Source organism: Elephantulus edwardii, unplaced genomic scaffold (genome assembly GCF_000299155.1).
Source record: "Elephantulus edwardii isolate Elephantulus edwardi_28Jun2011 unplaced genomic scaffold, EleEdw1.0 scaffold00059, whole genome shotgun sequence".
Taxonomy (NCBI): domain Eukaryota; kingdom Metazoa; phylum Chordata; class Mammalia; order Macroscelidea; family Macroscelididae; genus Elephantulus; species Elephantulus edwardii.
In genome coordinates, this window is record NW_006399809.1 from 7,076,801 (window position 1) to 7,094,006 (window position 17,206).

General features: G+C 36.2%; 1 gene segment (V, D, J or C); it reads left to right on the forward strand.

Annotated features, from left to right (window-relative positions):
- LOC102867834 overlaps positions 1–17,206 on the forward strand; it is a 286,296-nt gene that overhangs the window by 230,346 nt on the left and 38,744 nt on the right. The window contains 1 exon segment of the C gene segment in view: positions 15,923–15,960. Coding sequence covers positions 15,923–15,960 — 38 coding nt within the window.

Here is a 17,206-nt window from a genome sequence, read left to right on the forward strand (position 1 = left end):
TCATTGTTGCACATTTTCCTTCCTACCTCCCCCCCATTCCCTTTCCCTTTAAAAGCAATTTAGATTCATTATTGCACAATTTTCTCTTTCCCCTCCCCAGTCCACTTTGCTATGCACCTCTTATTTGGACTGCTGTCATACAAACAATGCCTAGTCATAGATTGCTTTTTTAAAAGTTCTCTCCTAAAAAAATATTCTCTCCTTCATCTGTACCAATTCAGCATTCGTTATCCATCATATTGTTCATTTTTTCCCATCTAAACAATTTTAAAAGAGTCACAATTCTAAAAAGCCACTTACAAATGGTGAATGAGAAGAGTGTAATTAACCAAGAGATTCCCCCCCCCATACTATGTGCTTGATCCACAATAGCAATGACTACAATCATTGTTAACATTTACCACACTTTGTAAATGTTGGACAAACTACTAATGTGTAAGACATGCAGACTGCTGTGTAACATTATGAAATGATCTCCTTTATATGACATGGATAAAGTAATGCACAGTAATGGTTAATTTATTGCCATTTTCATGATAAACCTGCACAACAGCATCTACTAGTCAATTCTGACTCATAGTGACCAGCCTTATGGGCAATGGTAGAGCTGCCAACAGGATTTGTAAGGCTGTAAATCTTTAAGGGGACAGAATGCCTCACCTCCTGGAAAGCAGCTAGTAGGTCAAAACTAGCAGCCATATCTTAACCTGCTGTGCCACCAAGATTCCTTCATTCTCATGATTATTGTTGTTGTTGTTATGTGCCATCGAGTCGCCTGCGACTCATAGCGACCCTATGTACAACAGCCCAAAATCCTACTCTGCCCTGTGCCAATCGCACTGTCTCCAACACCCCCACCTCCATTACTCCAGTCACTGAATCAATCCATCTCATTGAGGGTCTTCCCCTCCTGTGCTGTCCCCTCCACCCTCCCAAGAATGATGTCCCTCTCCAAGGACTGGTCCCTCCTTGCAACATGTCCCAAGTATGTCAGATGAAGCCTCAGAATCCTTGCCTCCAAGGAGCAGCCCGATTTAACCTTCTCCAGGCTGAACCTGTTTGTTTTCTTAGAAGTCCATGGTACATTCATTATCACGATAGTCAGGTATAAATACCCTAAATATTCACAAACTATGGAAAAAAAATGTAAGTCAAGGAGTGAAGAAGTGTCAGATAAATCGTTTCGTTTTCAAAACAACACAAAAGAAAGTGGGAGGAGCTTGTCCCAGAGGGAAATTAACACCGAATTGCTACAACATAAGTATTTCATAAATATCTATTGGAATCTAATAGCCCCATCACTAGAAGCAAGATTATTCGAGGAAGGATTTGCATTGGTTCTGGAGCAAACCTTTAGTCCCAAATTCCTGCCTCCCCGAGCCAGAACTGCACCAAGTCCTTGATTGTGCTCTCTCAATCTCTATTCTGACTACTCACTGGCAATGCTCACCCTGTGGATGTTCCTTGTGTCTTTGTCTTGGATTTGTAGGTTGAGTTTTTCCTTTTTTGCTTTTTTTTATTATGTGTTGTCTCTAGAATTAACTTTTAAGAATGCCTCTGCCTTCTCCCTCTTATTGCTCAGGTGGAGACAGCAAAATGAGAGTATCTCAAGATCAACTCTCCTTTACAAGAAAACCAGAGCGAACTGTACACATAAGTTGTAGGCTGTCTGGAATTCCATTAACGAATGTTATTGTACACTGGTATCAACAGAAAGAAGGGGAACCTCTGAAGCGAATCCTTTATGGATCACCCAAGAGTTACAAACAAACCAAGCCTGATCCCCGCTTGGAGATAGAGGGGAAAGAAAACGGAGTCTTTTACCTGATAATAAATAAAGTCACCAAGGACGATGAAGCCACATACTACTGCGCCTGCTGGGATCTCACAAAGCCACAGAGTCAAAGGAGAGCTGTGAGAAAACCTTCTCTATACTAGCCTGACCTTCTTCATTCTTGTCCAATCACAAAAGCCTCTTTAAAGTTCTTAATCTTAGGTTCAGAGGCTATGGGAACAGCACCTAGGGCAAGTTTAGCACAATGTCCCTTTTGAAATGACAAAGATAAGACCCAGAGATTGCAAATGACTTGTCTTGAGCACAAGAGTAAGGCACACTTCTATATTTCAGATGTCAAATACAGCATCATTTCCTGTCTCACTTGTGATAAGCATTGAACTTCTTTTTAAGAAAATCTTGCTCCTTTCAAAGGATAAGTTTTGAAACAAAGCCTTGTATTAATAAAGACAAATAGATGTAGGCAAAAAGATGTGATAACCACACAGAGAATGTAACAGAAAAAGAATAAAAGTTATAAGAGATGGACTCCAGCTCCATTTTCCACCATAATGATTTCCTTCAGCTATTTAATATTCTTCACTTGTACAGCCTTCAATCTGTTCTGAAATTCTAAGTAATTGCAGTAATTTCCCTGGCATATATCTCAAAAACATGAGAACTGTATGAAGAATTGGGACCTCTGATACACAGTTGGCACAACCTTGCTTATTGAAAGCAAGAAGACTTAAACCACTTACTGATGAAGATGAATTAATATAACCTTCAATGCAGATTATGCTTCAACATAAAGCACACAAAAATCCTTACAACCTGACAAATAAGCAACCTTAGGATAAATGGAGAAAATATGAAGTTGTCAAGGTTTTTTCTTTTACTTTGATCCATAGCCCAATCTCATGGAAGAAGTCAAGAAACCAAGTCAAGAGATCATGTGATGTGTTATACTGGCTTTTTCAAGGCCTCTTTAAAGTGTTAAAGCTCAAAGATGTCACGCTGAGGACTAAGGAATGCACGACTCAATCAAAAATACTGTCATATGGATTCACTGGACAATGACAGAAAAAAAAGGAAAAAACAATTGATACCTTTGAGTTGTGGTGCTGGGGTTTTTGGTGTGGTTATTTTGGTTTTGTTTTCTAACGAGCTTCCAAAAAATAAATCTGCCCTGCATCCATCCTGCTTCTTAGAAGGATAGTGAGACTTCATCTCAATATTCTGAACTAGCGCCTGGAGAAGGACATGTTTTGTGAGGAATCAGCACAAATGGAGGAGACCTTCATTAGAATGTACTGGGGAGGGAGAAAAGGTGGGCAGGGAGAAAAGTGTAACAATGAATGAATGGAAATCCAAAATCTCTGTAAATATTCATTAAAGTTAATAATAATAAAACAAACAAACAAACAAAAATGGGTTGACACAATAGCTACACCAATGGGTCAAATACAATAGCAATTGTAAGGCTAGTGTAGGACCAGGTGGTGTTTCAAACTGTATTTCATGGGGTAGCTATGAATTAAAAACAGCTCAAGGTCAAGTCACAACAATCTTTATGGAAGCAGTCTACAAGCCCTGCTCTTCCACAGTGCTGAGGGGTGATTTAAGATACTGATCATTTTGTTACCAGCTGAGGACAAACCATTTGCCCTACCCAGGGACTTTAGATAGATACAAAGGATACAATTTCCACTGTTTTGTATATACTTATTTTTAAGATAAAATAATTCAAACATTCTTTAAAGGATATATTGTTGGTGTTGTTAAGTGCTGTCGAGTCGTAGACGACTCATAGCGACCCTATGAACGAAAGGCCTGAGCACTGTTCATACATAGAGTTTCTGGAGGTAAGTAATTTCCGAAGTGGATGCCGCTCCTGCTTCCTTAAAGTATATAACAGGATGTAAATATCTTACTGATTTGATAACATACATTTAAAGTATATGCAGGCCTCTTTCTTTGTCCTTCAAATTATATTTCATTCAATTCTCATTATTCAGTTTAATCCCAATGTAAAATCTATTTTTATGAATTGCCATATAAATATTTGCCCTTGATTTTTAATCTTAGCTAAGAGTTCTGAAAAATTGATAAATAGTAAAATTCATAAATAAGAGTGATAATAAACATTCTTTATTTTTAATTTCTCTTTTGAAGTATATAAAATTCACCAATTTTAGTTGTCCAATTTAATGATTTCTAGTAACTTCATAAAGCTTTCTAACTATTATCGAATTCCAAAATTCTCATCACTGAAAAAAATTCCATCAAGCATATTTGAAGGAAATCTCACTCTAATCCTCAACTCTAGGCAATCAGCAATTGCATCATCTCTATCATTGCCTTTGCAGAGCATTCCATGTGAAGTGAGTGATACAATATATCGTTTATTGTGTCTGGATATTTCATTATAGTGATTTTGATACTTTCACTCAGTTGCACACATCAGTAAATTTTTGCTTTTAATTGCGGAACAATACTGTCCGGACATACGGTATTTCTAAAATATATTCACTAGTCAACATTTAGATTGTTTTTAGTTTTTTATGATTGCGAATAATGTTGTGATATTTGTGTACAAATCATGGTGTGGCATGTTATAATTTCTCTTGTGCAGAAAACTACAATGGACCTTTTGCCATATTCTCATATGTGGGAAAGCTAGTTAGTACTTTTAGCTTGAGTTGGTTCTTGTTAGATACTGTCCAGCTGGTTCAAACTCATACTTACCCTATGTATAATAGAAACCTTGCCAAACCTGTGAGATCTTTCACAATCACCACTGTGCTTAGCCCACATCAACCCAGGTAAAGTGAGATTGCTTCTTGTAAGCAAGAATGGCAAAACTTTCTCTTATTTTGAACATATCACTAGGAGAGGTTATTCCTTGTGACTGTAGCAATGGGCACGAGTGTGTCAGAGACTGTGAGGTTGGCACAGGATAGGACAGGGTTCAGCTCTGTTTATAGGATCACTTTACGTCGTCCTCAACAGCACCTAACGACAACTCGTTTCATTGAAGGTCTTTTTCACCTTTGCTGACTCTTCACTTTTCCAAGGATATCCTTGTCTAAGAATTAGCCCTTCCTGATAATATGCCAAAAGTATGTAAATTCTCATCACCTTCCCTTCTAGAGAACACTTTCTCTAAAACTTGTTTTAACAGTCATTGTTGTTCAACTTTCAAATGCATATAAAACAATTTAAAATGTCATTGTTTCAATGAGGCCTTAAAGTGACATCTTTACTCTTTAGAACATAAAGTGCTAACATAGAGCTCTGTTGGCCTAGTGGCAAGAAGCTGCACTACAAAGTCCTTGACAGCAGATTTACCCAACACAGTATGTCATTTGGTTTCTTTAATTGCTGCTCCCATAGGTGTTGATTAAGAAGAATTAAATCTTTGACAAGTTAAATCTTTCCTCCATATTTCCTGATGTTTCCTATATAGGTCTATTTGCAAGGACTTTTGTTTTCTTGATGTTGTGGTGTAATCCATACTGAAGACTGTAGTCTTTGATCTTCTTCAATAAGTGCTTCAAGTCTTTGCTTTCTATAAGCAAGGTTGTGTCATCTGCATAAGTCATTGGCTAGGCTTTCTCCAATCTTTACGCCACATTCTTATTCATATAGTCCAACTTTTTGGGGTTTTTGCTCAGCATGCAGATGAAACAGGTAAAGTGAAAGGGTACATTGCTGACATACATCTTTTCTGATTTTATACCTTGTTCTGTCTTAATGATTACTCTTTGTCTATGCATAACTTCTTCATGAACACACTTAAATATTCCAGGATTCCATTCTTCTCAACATTATCCACAAGTTGCCATAACAAATCCACACCATTGAATGCTTATGTATATAGTCAATGAAACACAAATAAACATCTTTCTGGCATTCTGTACTTTTATCCAGGATCCATCTGACATTTGCAATAATAGAGACTGTTTCAAAACATTTTCTGAATTCAGCTTGGATTTCTAGTAGTTCTCTGTCAATGAACTGCGTTAGCTGCTTGTTGAAAATCTTTTTCTATGGATAGAATAAATTTTATACCTGTGCATTTTGTAAATGAGTTTCTGTCTGTTACTTTGAGCAAAGAGCTACCTAGTTTGGCCACATTTATACCTTCATTCCTGAGGGAAAAGATAAAGTCTGTTCGTGGGACATAAGGAAAAGATGGCTCTGAGTAGATATAGGCTACCTGCCATTGAATTTCTCATGTAAGTGAGAAGCAGAGGAGTTCAGCACAGTCTTCAAAAGGCTGCCTCTTTCGTTAAACAGGAAAAATGGATTTTCCCCTTTTTTAGCTTAACGAAAGGATTTCTTAGTTTATATTGTTGTTTTGTGCTTCTGTTCTCCCGCTAGTCATAGCAACCCTATGAACAACAGATCAGAAGCTTATCCTGTCCTAAGCAGTATTCATGATCTCCACCATGCTCAACCTCATTTTGACAGTATCCATCCATCTCGTGGATGGTTTTTCTCTCTTTTCCAACTTTCCCAGCATAATGTCTTTTTGTAAAGTCTGACCTCTCCTGAAAACATGCTCCAAGTATGTGAGGTGGAGTTTTAGCATCCTTGCCTCCAAAGATCATCTTGGTTGCACATCTTTCAAGAGATTTTTTTCTTTTATATTTGTTTTGGGGGGGTTTATAGTCCATGGGATATTTAGCATTCTTTCGCTACATCATAATTCAAAGAAACAAATTCTTCTGTCATACCTATTCACTATTCCACTTTCAAATACATACTAAGCAATTGAAAATATCATGGCTTTTATCAGGCATATCTTAATCTTTTCTTTTTGGTATGTTAAAGAGGTCCTGGATGGCAGATTTGCCTAGTACAATATATCTTTTGATTCCTTAACTACTACAACTATGGGTCTAATTCAAACTGATTAAAGCTAGTCCATGTCATCTCACTAATGCTTACAATATTGATGTTGAAGTTTCATCTCCTTTTTCACAATTTCTAGGTTTCCTATATTCATATTTCATACATTCTATGTTTTAACTATTAAAGGATGTTTGCAGCTGTTCCTCCTCATTGTATTGACTTCTAATCTGGGCTGTACCTCTAAATACTATAACAATTCATGTTCCCCTATTGTTCATAGTAGTTTCAGAGGCCTGCTATTTCAGAAGTGGATGGCTGACCCTTCTTGCTAATCTGTCTTCAGATGGGACCTCTACCAAAATCTGTTCACTATGAATGATACCTCTGTCATTTTACACATTGTTGCACAGCCTTTAGCATTACAGCACCCAAAAGTTACCTCAGTACAGCAAACTGACAGACAAGTGCTGTCCTAATCAAAACAGTAATAAGGAAACAAGAATACATATACTCAGGTGGCAGAGCAATTAATGGTATGCATACCATTCCCTCAATACCACAAACTGACAGATAAGTCTCACAGTTTAGGAGGCTTCAAGTCTTAATCCCAGGTACCAACTCTAGGGAAGGTTTTCTTTCTGGAGCAGGTCAGGAGGAAGGTCTTTGCCTCTAAGCTTCTTCTCTTGGATTGTCTTCCTGTGACTTGTCCTGTGACTTGGTGTCTCTGCTCTTTTGTTTGAGATACATGATGGTCACAGCAGGATAATGTCCTGTCTCTTTCTGTCAGTTCATTGGGAACTTAAAAGCAACACCCTGATGGGGGTAAGCACAATGGAGATACACCACTCCGGGAGAGGATCAGAGAGTCAATTCAGCTCAATTTTATTGGGATCTGCAGTGCACTTATATAAACAGGAAGACAGGATAGGGTGGGCTTACAGACGTGGGACATGCAGATTGGTTAGGAGAACCTCAGTCTTCTGTGGACCATTGCCAGCTCAATAGATGTGTCTGCCGCTTTCCCAGGTGGCAAGCTTTCTCAAGCTGGTACAGCCAAATACAGGGGAGCTTTCTCTGCCCCATATTAAAGGCCATTGAAAGGCTTGCTATTATCTGGAGCTTAGGTGATCTGTCCTGGCCAGAAATCCTCCCTTTCTCCCCAACATTCCACAGCAATGTCCCAGATGAGGGCAATGTCTTCTCTGGATCTGGTCTACTGGTGCTCTTCATTTGACACAAGGGCTGCAGGCTTTTACCTTAATGGAAATGATGAAAAATTCTTTCTTGCTTGTTATACAAGAAGCTATCATCAAAGCAGTGATATTTGAAAGAATGAGACATCTACCTGAATGAAAACAATGGGGATGAGTTGCCTGGCCAACTGACTGGAAGAAATCCATATTTGTTCCCATTGCCAAGAAAAGTGATTCAACAGAATGAGGAAATCATCAAACAATATCATCAATATCATACACAAGCAAAATACTACTGAAGATTATCCAAAGACATCTAAAACAGTACATAGATTGGAAACTACCAGAAGTCAAACTGGATTCAGGAAATATAGTGGCACCAGTGCTATCACTGTTAATGCCAAATGGATCCTGGCTTAAAGTAGAGAATACCAGAAGGATGTCTATTCATCCTCTATGGGGATATGCTGAGGTTCATTCACTAACCCACGTCTTTTGTTCTGTTAAATCAACATTTACTTAAAGAGTGTTTTCCCTGTGGTTTTATACTGAGCGCTTAATAGAGTTTTATCTTATTACATTGTCTCAATCCAAGCACCTCCTGAATTAGTTAGCATAATTTCCATAGTCAGGGACCTCCATAAATTACTGAGGAGAAATGGTGTTAGTTTTATGACTAAGATGCACCTGATTCAGATGAGCACTTGCTACGCATCTGATAGCTGGAAACTGAATAATGATGACAGAAGAAAAATTGATGCCTTTGAATTATGGTGTTGGGGGAGAGAACTTCCAAAAGAACAAATACATATATCTTGAAGAAGGTGAAGCCAGATTGTTACTGGGAAACAAGGGCGGTAAAGCTTCATCTCACATAATTTGGTCATGCTACAAGGAGTGGCTATTCCTTGAAGAAGGGCATCATGCTTGCAAAGGTGGAGGAATGATTAAAGATAGGAAGAGACCAGATGGATTGACCTAGTGACTGCAACATTACACTGGACTCAAGTGTGTCAGAGACTCTGAGATTGGCACAGGATAGGACAGGTTTCAGAACTATTAATTGTACTCAACTAAACAACACCTAACAAGAACAACTACCATGAATAACTGTGTGTCCCCTTCATTTTCTTTTGATGCTTCCTAGATCATTCAAGATTTTGCCCATAGCAACACTTTAGTATTGTAACTCAAGGTTTGAATTTGATTTTCAATTCTTTCAGCTTGCCAAATTTCGAGTGAATTTCCGCCTTTTATTCTCTAACTCCAGCTCTCTGCACATTCCATTGTAGTATTTTTCTATGTCTTTTTGAGCTGTCCTTTGAAATCTTCTCTTTAACTCTTTGCCTTCAGCATCTCTTCCCTTTGTTCTGGGTTTTCAAAACTCTAGTGAAATATTCAGCGTCTCTTCAAACTTCCAACTTGGTCTTTTCTTTTTTCTCTATCTTCTTGTTCTCTTCACAGATGATAGCTTTGATGTCATCACATAACTCTTCTGGTTGTTCAATACCTCAGATCTATTATTAGTGATGGTGGTGGGATGTGTTGTAGAGTTGAGTATGACCTGTGGCAACCCTATGAACAACAGATCCTCATTATGTGCCGCACCTTGCCGTCTTAATCATATGTGCTATACTTAAATCCAATGTTACAGTCACTGTATCAATTCATCTTATTGAGGATCTTCCCCTCCTTCACTTACACTCCATTTTTTTGAGCATGATGTCTTTTTCCAAGGTCTGGCCCCTCCTAACAACATGCCCCAAATATATGAGATGAAGTTTTACTATCCTTCTCTCTAAAGAGTATTCTGGCTGCACTCTCTCCAAATATATTTGGTTGTTCTTTTGGAAGTCAGTGGGATGTTTATTGTTTTTCCCTAGTACCACAAGCCAGGGCATCTATTCTTATTTTATTGTCTTTATTCACTGTCTAACTCTCAGATGCATGGCAAGGTCTTGGCTTGGGTCAGTCTTCCTTAGTCTTTAAATTGGCATCCTTGCTCTCCATCGCTTTTGAGAGGTCTCTAATTGTAGACATTCCCAATGTAACACATCTTTTGATTTCTTAATTGGTACTAATGTTGTTGACTGTAGATACACACGCTAGTACCAAGGTTGTTGATTATGTGAGATGAAATCGCTGACAATTTCAATCTTTTCTCCACCTACCATGGTGTTGCCTATTAGCTAAAAAAAATGGTGAGAATTTTTGTTTTCTTGATATTGAGATGTAATCCATACAGTTTTTGATCTTTTGCAGCAAGCACTTCAAGTCCTTCTCACTTGACTTTTTAATTCAGGTGGGATAGACTCTAGGTCGTATTTTGGTCCATGTGGACTTATTTTTGTTTTCTTCCTCTTCAGTTTGAATTTGCACACGAACAATTAATGGTCTGTTACACAGTCAGCACCTGACCTGGTTTTAACATCTGATACTGAGCTTTGCCATTGATTCTCTCTATAGATGTAGTGAATCTGATTCCTGTGCAGCCCATCAGGTGAGGTCCATGTGTGTAGTTATATTTTTTTAAACATGACTGATTTGAATGTTTTTGTTTCTCTTAAAAGGTATTTATGCATTTCATTTTCATGGATCCAGCTTTATTCCTCTTATAAAGTCTATAACTTCTGACTACTATCCCTCTTGTTTCCATTTTTTTGCATTCCAGTCACCAATTGTTACTAATGCCTCTTGATTGCATCTTTGATTAATTTTTGCCAATGTTTCCAGTGCAGATTGAACTTCTTCCTCCATTACCATTTGTTCTGATTATATGTTACTTCCTGATTCAGTGTCGCTCAATTATTTTTGGCACAGTGACTCTGCATGTTGCTTTCATCTTCTTTTGTTCTGACATTTTTCATTGAATATTTTGCCTTTGGATCTTTCAGTATTACAATTTGAGGCTTGAATTTGTTCTTCCATTGTTTCAGCTTAAGCAAGGTCATGCATGTTCTCTCCTTTTGATTTTCTAACTCTGGCCCTTTGCATATTTCATTAGAATGCTTTGTCTTCTTGAGCTGCTCTTTGGAATCTTCTCGTCATCTTTCTTGCTTCACAATTTCTTGCATTTATTTTGGTCTCTCTCAGATCTTTTCTGATATACATCCCCCCCCCTTTCTTTCTTTCTTTCCTGTCTTTGCAATTACTTTTGACTTTGATGTCACTTCACAACTCATTTGGTCTTTGGCTATTAGTGTTCAATGCATCAAATCTATTCTTGGTGTGGTTTTTAAATTTAGTTAGAACAGATTCCTGATAGTAATTTGGTTCTCATGAACTTATTTTAATTTTCTTCAACTTCAATTTGAACTTGTGTATGAGTTACTGATGATCTATTCTATAGCCATCCCCTAGCCTGGTTTTGACTGCTAATATTTAGCTTCTCTTTTCAATCTCTCAACAAATATGGTTAATCTGATTCTTATGTAGTGGACAAGGTGAGGTTTATGTGTATAGTTGTCATTTATGCTTTCTGAAAAAAGGTATTTCTAATGAATAAATGATTGCTTGTGCAAAATTTTGTCATTTTATTTTCAGCCTCATGTCTGTCACCAAGTTCCAACCACCAGTCCTTCTTTGTTTACAACTTAAGCATTTCAATTACAGATTATTATTACATCTTTATTGAATGTTTGATCCACTTTGACCTGCAAAAGTTGGTATACTGCTTCAATTTCTTTACTTATGGCCTTCATTATTGATGTGTATATTTGAATAATATTTGTATTGTCAAACCTTCCTTATATGGGATTGAGTTGTATCTTATCACTCACAACATTGCACTTAAATATAGGTTTTGAAATGCTCTTTTGGATTATGAATGCAACACCATTCCTTTTCAATTTATCATTTCCAGCATAATCACATGACTGTTTGATTCAAAATGTCATTATTATTTTATAGAATATATAATTTCAAAATTTGTTATGTTGTTTTTCCAAAAATATTCATCCTAGAATTTTTTTTCTGATTTGGCATTGAAAGCTTTTATTGGTAAATGGTTTTATTGACACTGGAGAACCTTGTTTTATTTTCTCAAGTTTATGTGCCTTTTCAGTTACTGAAGAACTTTGTCTTTCAGAAATCCATCTCTAAATTGCCAACAGAGCAGTCTAGTGTTTGTGAGAACAGAAGGACCCTTCTTTTGATGTTATCTCTGAGCTGTTTCCAACATAATTGCGCACCTGTAATAGAAACTAGTCCTGATTTCCTGAACACTACTTCTGTCTGTTTTCTAACTTTTAAAAGTAATTGCTTGGTCTGTTGGGCCTACTTTCTTCTTAAATAAGCTCTTCTCCTTTACATTTTCTGCTGGATATTTCTCAGTGATCAGTTACTCAGTAAGAAACATATCTTGGTCAATTTATTTGAGAAAAAAATCTTACAAAGCATCAGATACTACAAATCTATATTCAAACAATTAAAGGAACCCCAAAGACTAAGTTTCCAAATTTTTCTTTGTTTTTTTTAAACAACTAGACAAATTGTGAGTCTCAGAAGATGGCTAAGTTTTTTGTAAAAGCTGTAACCAGTGTGATACAGCACAGGATGGATCAAGATATTTGCAGAAGGGACTAAGCTCATAGTAACTTCTGCTGGTAAGTAATTTTCTCTTTTTTCCTCCTCTGATCTTGAAAAATTGATGAATACCCTTTAGAAAAATCAAGTTAAAATCTATCCTGATCTCGCTGCCACATTTGTGGCCTCAATATATGAACAGTCATATCACAGCCAATAGTTGCTGGATGGGGAAACAAATATAATCTGTAAATGTATAAATGGTTTCTTACCTTCGTTATGTGTAGGGAGATTAAATTGTACTTTTAGAATAAACAGAAAAGATACAGTGAATATTAAAAGTTTGAGGATCATGTCTGTAAAGCATGGGTATAAGTTACTAGTTAAATAATTTTTTTTTTGGGTCAGGGACATTTTATGTGAGAGACATCAAAATGGTATTTTGTTAATTACCTCTTCTATTTTGAAATAAAGCATAATTTTCCTTTCTCTCAAAAAAAAAAAAACAACAAACAAAACACCACATGATTAGTTTGATCTTACACTTAGAACCAATTTGTAATTATAAATTCTTAGAGTAAATGGCTATTGAACAACAGTACATTCTGATTCTTATTACTTTAGCTGCTTAGAGGAAACACTTAGATCAGATCAAATTGTGCTTTTGACATTTTCCTTACATAGTCTCTGTTCTTGATGTTGACCCTTGAGTCAGTACCAACTCACAGGTGACCATCTGGTGGGTTTTCAGAGACAAGTGGTTTGTTTTGCGCTTCGTTTTTGTTTGATGTTAGAAGGGTGAATTGTATAGATTTATATTGAGATTGAAATAAATACAGATGCCATTTTAAAACAATCACAAAAGTAGCTTTCTATAAAGGGTTTTCAGGTAGTGGGAGATTTGATGGCACACTCATCAAAGTATTTGGTCCTGGAACAAAGCTCGTTGTTACAGGTAAACTTTCTTTAAATATTTACCTTTACCTTTAAATGTATCTATTTATTGTAAACTGAGTCCTGGTAGGGGCTTTAGAATTCCTGTATTTAGATCCATTTTGGTCAAGAATGATGGTGGGATAACTGGAGAAGTTGATGACTTGTTTACTTCCTAAGGAGGCTATATGCTGACCTAGCTCAGAATAGTGTTCTAAAAGTGAATTTAGAAAAATTTACACCTGAAAAGAATGAAAATGTGCTTTTGACTGCTAACACAAAAGCTTTATAAACATGTTTTGGTGTTTTACATATTTTATTAAAAGATTATTAGGAAATTATGCATAACTCCTTGAATAAATAAAAGTTGGGAAAAAAGTGAAAAATTCAAAGAATGTTTAAATAATTTGTCATTTGGTAAGAAGAGAATTAACCAGTTGGTGATTCGGTCACCACAACTAAATATCAAATATCAAAATATGTGACCATACTCAGGAATATCACAAAGTAGGTCTATTTATTTTTGGTTTTGTGGTTTTTATTTTTCTTTTCTAAATATGATTTCCATAATATGAGTTCAATATGATGGCTTCCTCCTCTTTAGCCTTAAAGATACATTTTCCCCTCGATAAGAGAGAACAAGGATATTTGCAGCTTATGAGAGCCACTGAAATGAAATGTTTAGAATTTTCCATAAAATTGGTGAAATGTTGGAAATACAAAGAGATTGCATATTCTGGTTTCCTGATAGATGAGATATGCAAAAAAAAAAAAAAAAGAATTGAAAAATGGAAGAGAACAAGGATATTTGCAGCTTATGAGAGCCACTGAAATGAAATGTTTAGAATTTTCCATAAAATTGGTGAAATGTTGGAAATACAAAGAGATTGCATATTCTGGTTTCCTGATAGATGAGATATGCAAAAAAAAAAAAAAAAGAATTCGTAAATGGAAAAGTAACTTTTTTTTTTTGGAAAAGTAACTTTCTAGCCCTCTTTTTTCCTAATTTACTACATCCTGAGTGTCTAGCAATGAAATTCAGTCATTACTTACTCACTGATTGCTTTCACACTGCCACTAACCCATAGCTGATCCCCTCTGGGTGTCCAAGGCTGTAAGTCACACAGTACGTTGTCTGCCTTCCTTAGAGCAGCTGGTGGATTCAAACTGTGAGAAAGGACAACTTTTGGGTTAGCAGCACACTTCCCTAAAGACTACACCACCAGAGTCCCCTACATTTATTAATAATATTGACACATAAATACTGTGAGGTTTCTGGGAGACTTTAGTGTCTCTGAAACTCCACTGGAGGGTCAGCTATGAAACCTACTCAGTGGTACAAAATAATAGCAACAGTGCAGGAGAAAGTATGGATTTTGATTCTAGATATTACTTCAGGGTGTATCACTTAGGTTTCTTATATCTAATCTCCCTAATTCCAAAAATCGTCAAGAAATATCTTCCAGACTTATTCGTGTTGTGTGGTGTTTTACAAGTTCATTGTTTTTCAATGCTGCGTTATATCCCACTGTATGACTGTACTATAGTTTCTCTATCCATTTGACTGTGGATGGGCACTTGGGCTGCTTCCATCTCTTTTCTAGTGTGAATAATGCTGTGATAATCATAGGTGTACATACATCCGTTTGTGTCACAGCTCTAACTTACAGATTATGACCTTTAACAGATCCAGTAAAGTGAATAATATTTTAGCAATTTAACATGATGATTGGTAGCTTTGTTTAAAAATCAAGCTAATCTACCATTTCTCATTTTGTAATTGAAATTTCCATAGAAAACTTGGCATGCTGTTGATTGCAATGAGAGCTTATATGGGCTCTATGTAAAGCAATACAAGTGAGCTATTTCCATATAATGGTGACATAATTGGCTTTACTAAATATTTTGATTTTTCTGAACACTTAACTGCAGCAGCAAAGGCTACATATTAAATATGTTAACTTAAGGTCAGCTGTTTGAATCCAACAGACTCTCTGCGGGAGAAAGATAGGTAGTCACCTTCCATAATATTTACCTAGCCTGGGAAACCCCATGGAGGGCTGCTGTAGGTCAGAGCCAACTAGGCGGTCATGGGTTCTTGGCTTGTGAAAGGAATATTTACTGTTAGGATAGTTTTGAAAAGTTTAGGCTTTCATAGGCGGAATGCAAACAAAGAATAACCCCTCACACTTCATTACCATGGATCCAGTTGCAGCCTCAATGGCATTCTGGCAGTAAGTATAGGATGTGATCCCACAAAACCCTAAAGTCATGATGGAGCAAAAATTTGGAAGCTGTCTTCCTAACAGGCATTCTGCCACCAATAATCATAATAACAACTACTACCTTTGGTAGTTTTGGAGAACTTTATATCACTTTTTTTATATCTGTTTCACTTTTGTGGTTTGACATTGGCCCTGGAGTGCCATTGATGGTATATTACTTTACACAAACATCATCACAAATGTTAAGTTACTGGATTTGCTTGGGCTCAAAACTTATTAGTAAAATCAGTCAGGGCAGGAATTTTGATCTTCTGGATGCAGTTCATCATACTTCTGCTAGAAACTGGAGAACTGAGAAGCAAAACCAGTCTAGAGTTTTTGATTCTGGTTAAATCACTGTGGAACTATGACAGAAAACTCTTTGGTGATGGAACAAAACTTGTTGTCACAGGTGAGTGTCTGAAGGAAGAATGCAACTTTTAAGATAATTGATGGGAGGGAAGACACAATTTATTTCAAGTAATAATAATGCATAGGAAAAGGAACATAATAGGATATAGAGGTAAACATCTAGAATATTTTTTTAAACATACCCAATGTATTAAGAATAGCCTGGACAATGGTGTTTAAACATTGCAAAAGGACATGATTTTGTACAGATACAGATTTTTAGGTAGTATGCATGCTTAACGCTTGGAATTATATCTGTGAAGTGTTTAACCTTGAGACAAAGTCTATTTGTATAGCTAACTGTGATATCTTCTCTTTCTGATGGTAAAATTGTCTTTGAGGAGAGCTGGGACTTTGGAGTCAAACTAACTAGAGCTCTGATTCCACCACTCACTGCTTATGCGAACTTGGGCAATTATGCATCGGCTTCAGTTTCCTAATTCATAAAATAGATTCCTAATTCATAAAATGGATAACAATATGCATCCTGAATGGCTGTTTGACAGCTCGATAACACAGTGTGGTAATATGCCTGGCACATGAAGTACCAGACAAATGTTCCTCTGATTCACTGTAATGAGAAAATTGTATCCAGTATCAAGCAAGCATTATTTCACTCAACAACATATACACAAGAATCAGTTATACTTTTACTTAAATGAGCAGGTATTTTACTCTCCCCAACAGAAAAAAAATCCTCATATTTGGAGATATTTTCTTTCAATAAATTTTTTCGTGGCTTAGTAAGAAAAAAGAGATTAGCATGCATTTATTTGCTTTTGTTTTCAGTTGTGCTATATGTTTTAAATTTTAGCCCTTTATCTTAATTGTTGTTGTCTCTAATACCCATATACCTTAAGCCAGTTTATAGCAAATAAGTTTTATTCATTTTTATGAAAAAATATTTAAATTCATACAGATAAAGGTCAAGATTTTCAGTTGTGTAATACAGTTAGAAATTTGTCACACTCCTGAAACTTAAATGTGAAATAGATATAATACTTTTTGTTAAAAGAAATAGAAAAAGGGGGGGAGGGAATAGGCAACACTTAAATGAACATCAATATGTAGATTTGAAAAATTATTCTTTCAACTGAAGATGCCTCTACTAAGTACTACATTTACATAAAATTAATGCTACTGCATATTCATATACCATAAGCAACTTAGATAATTTAACTAAAGTATATTATTTAATTATGCAAATAATAAAATATAAGTAGATTGGACAAGTTTATTTATTCTTT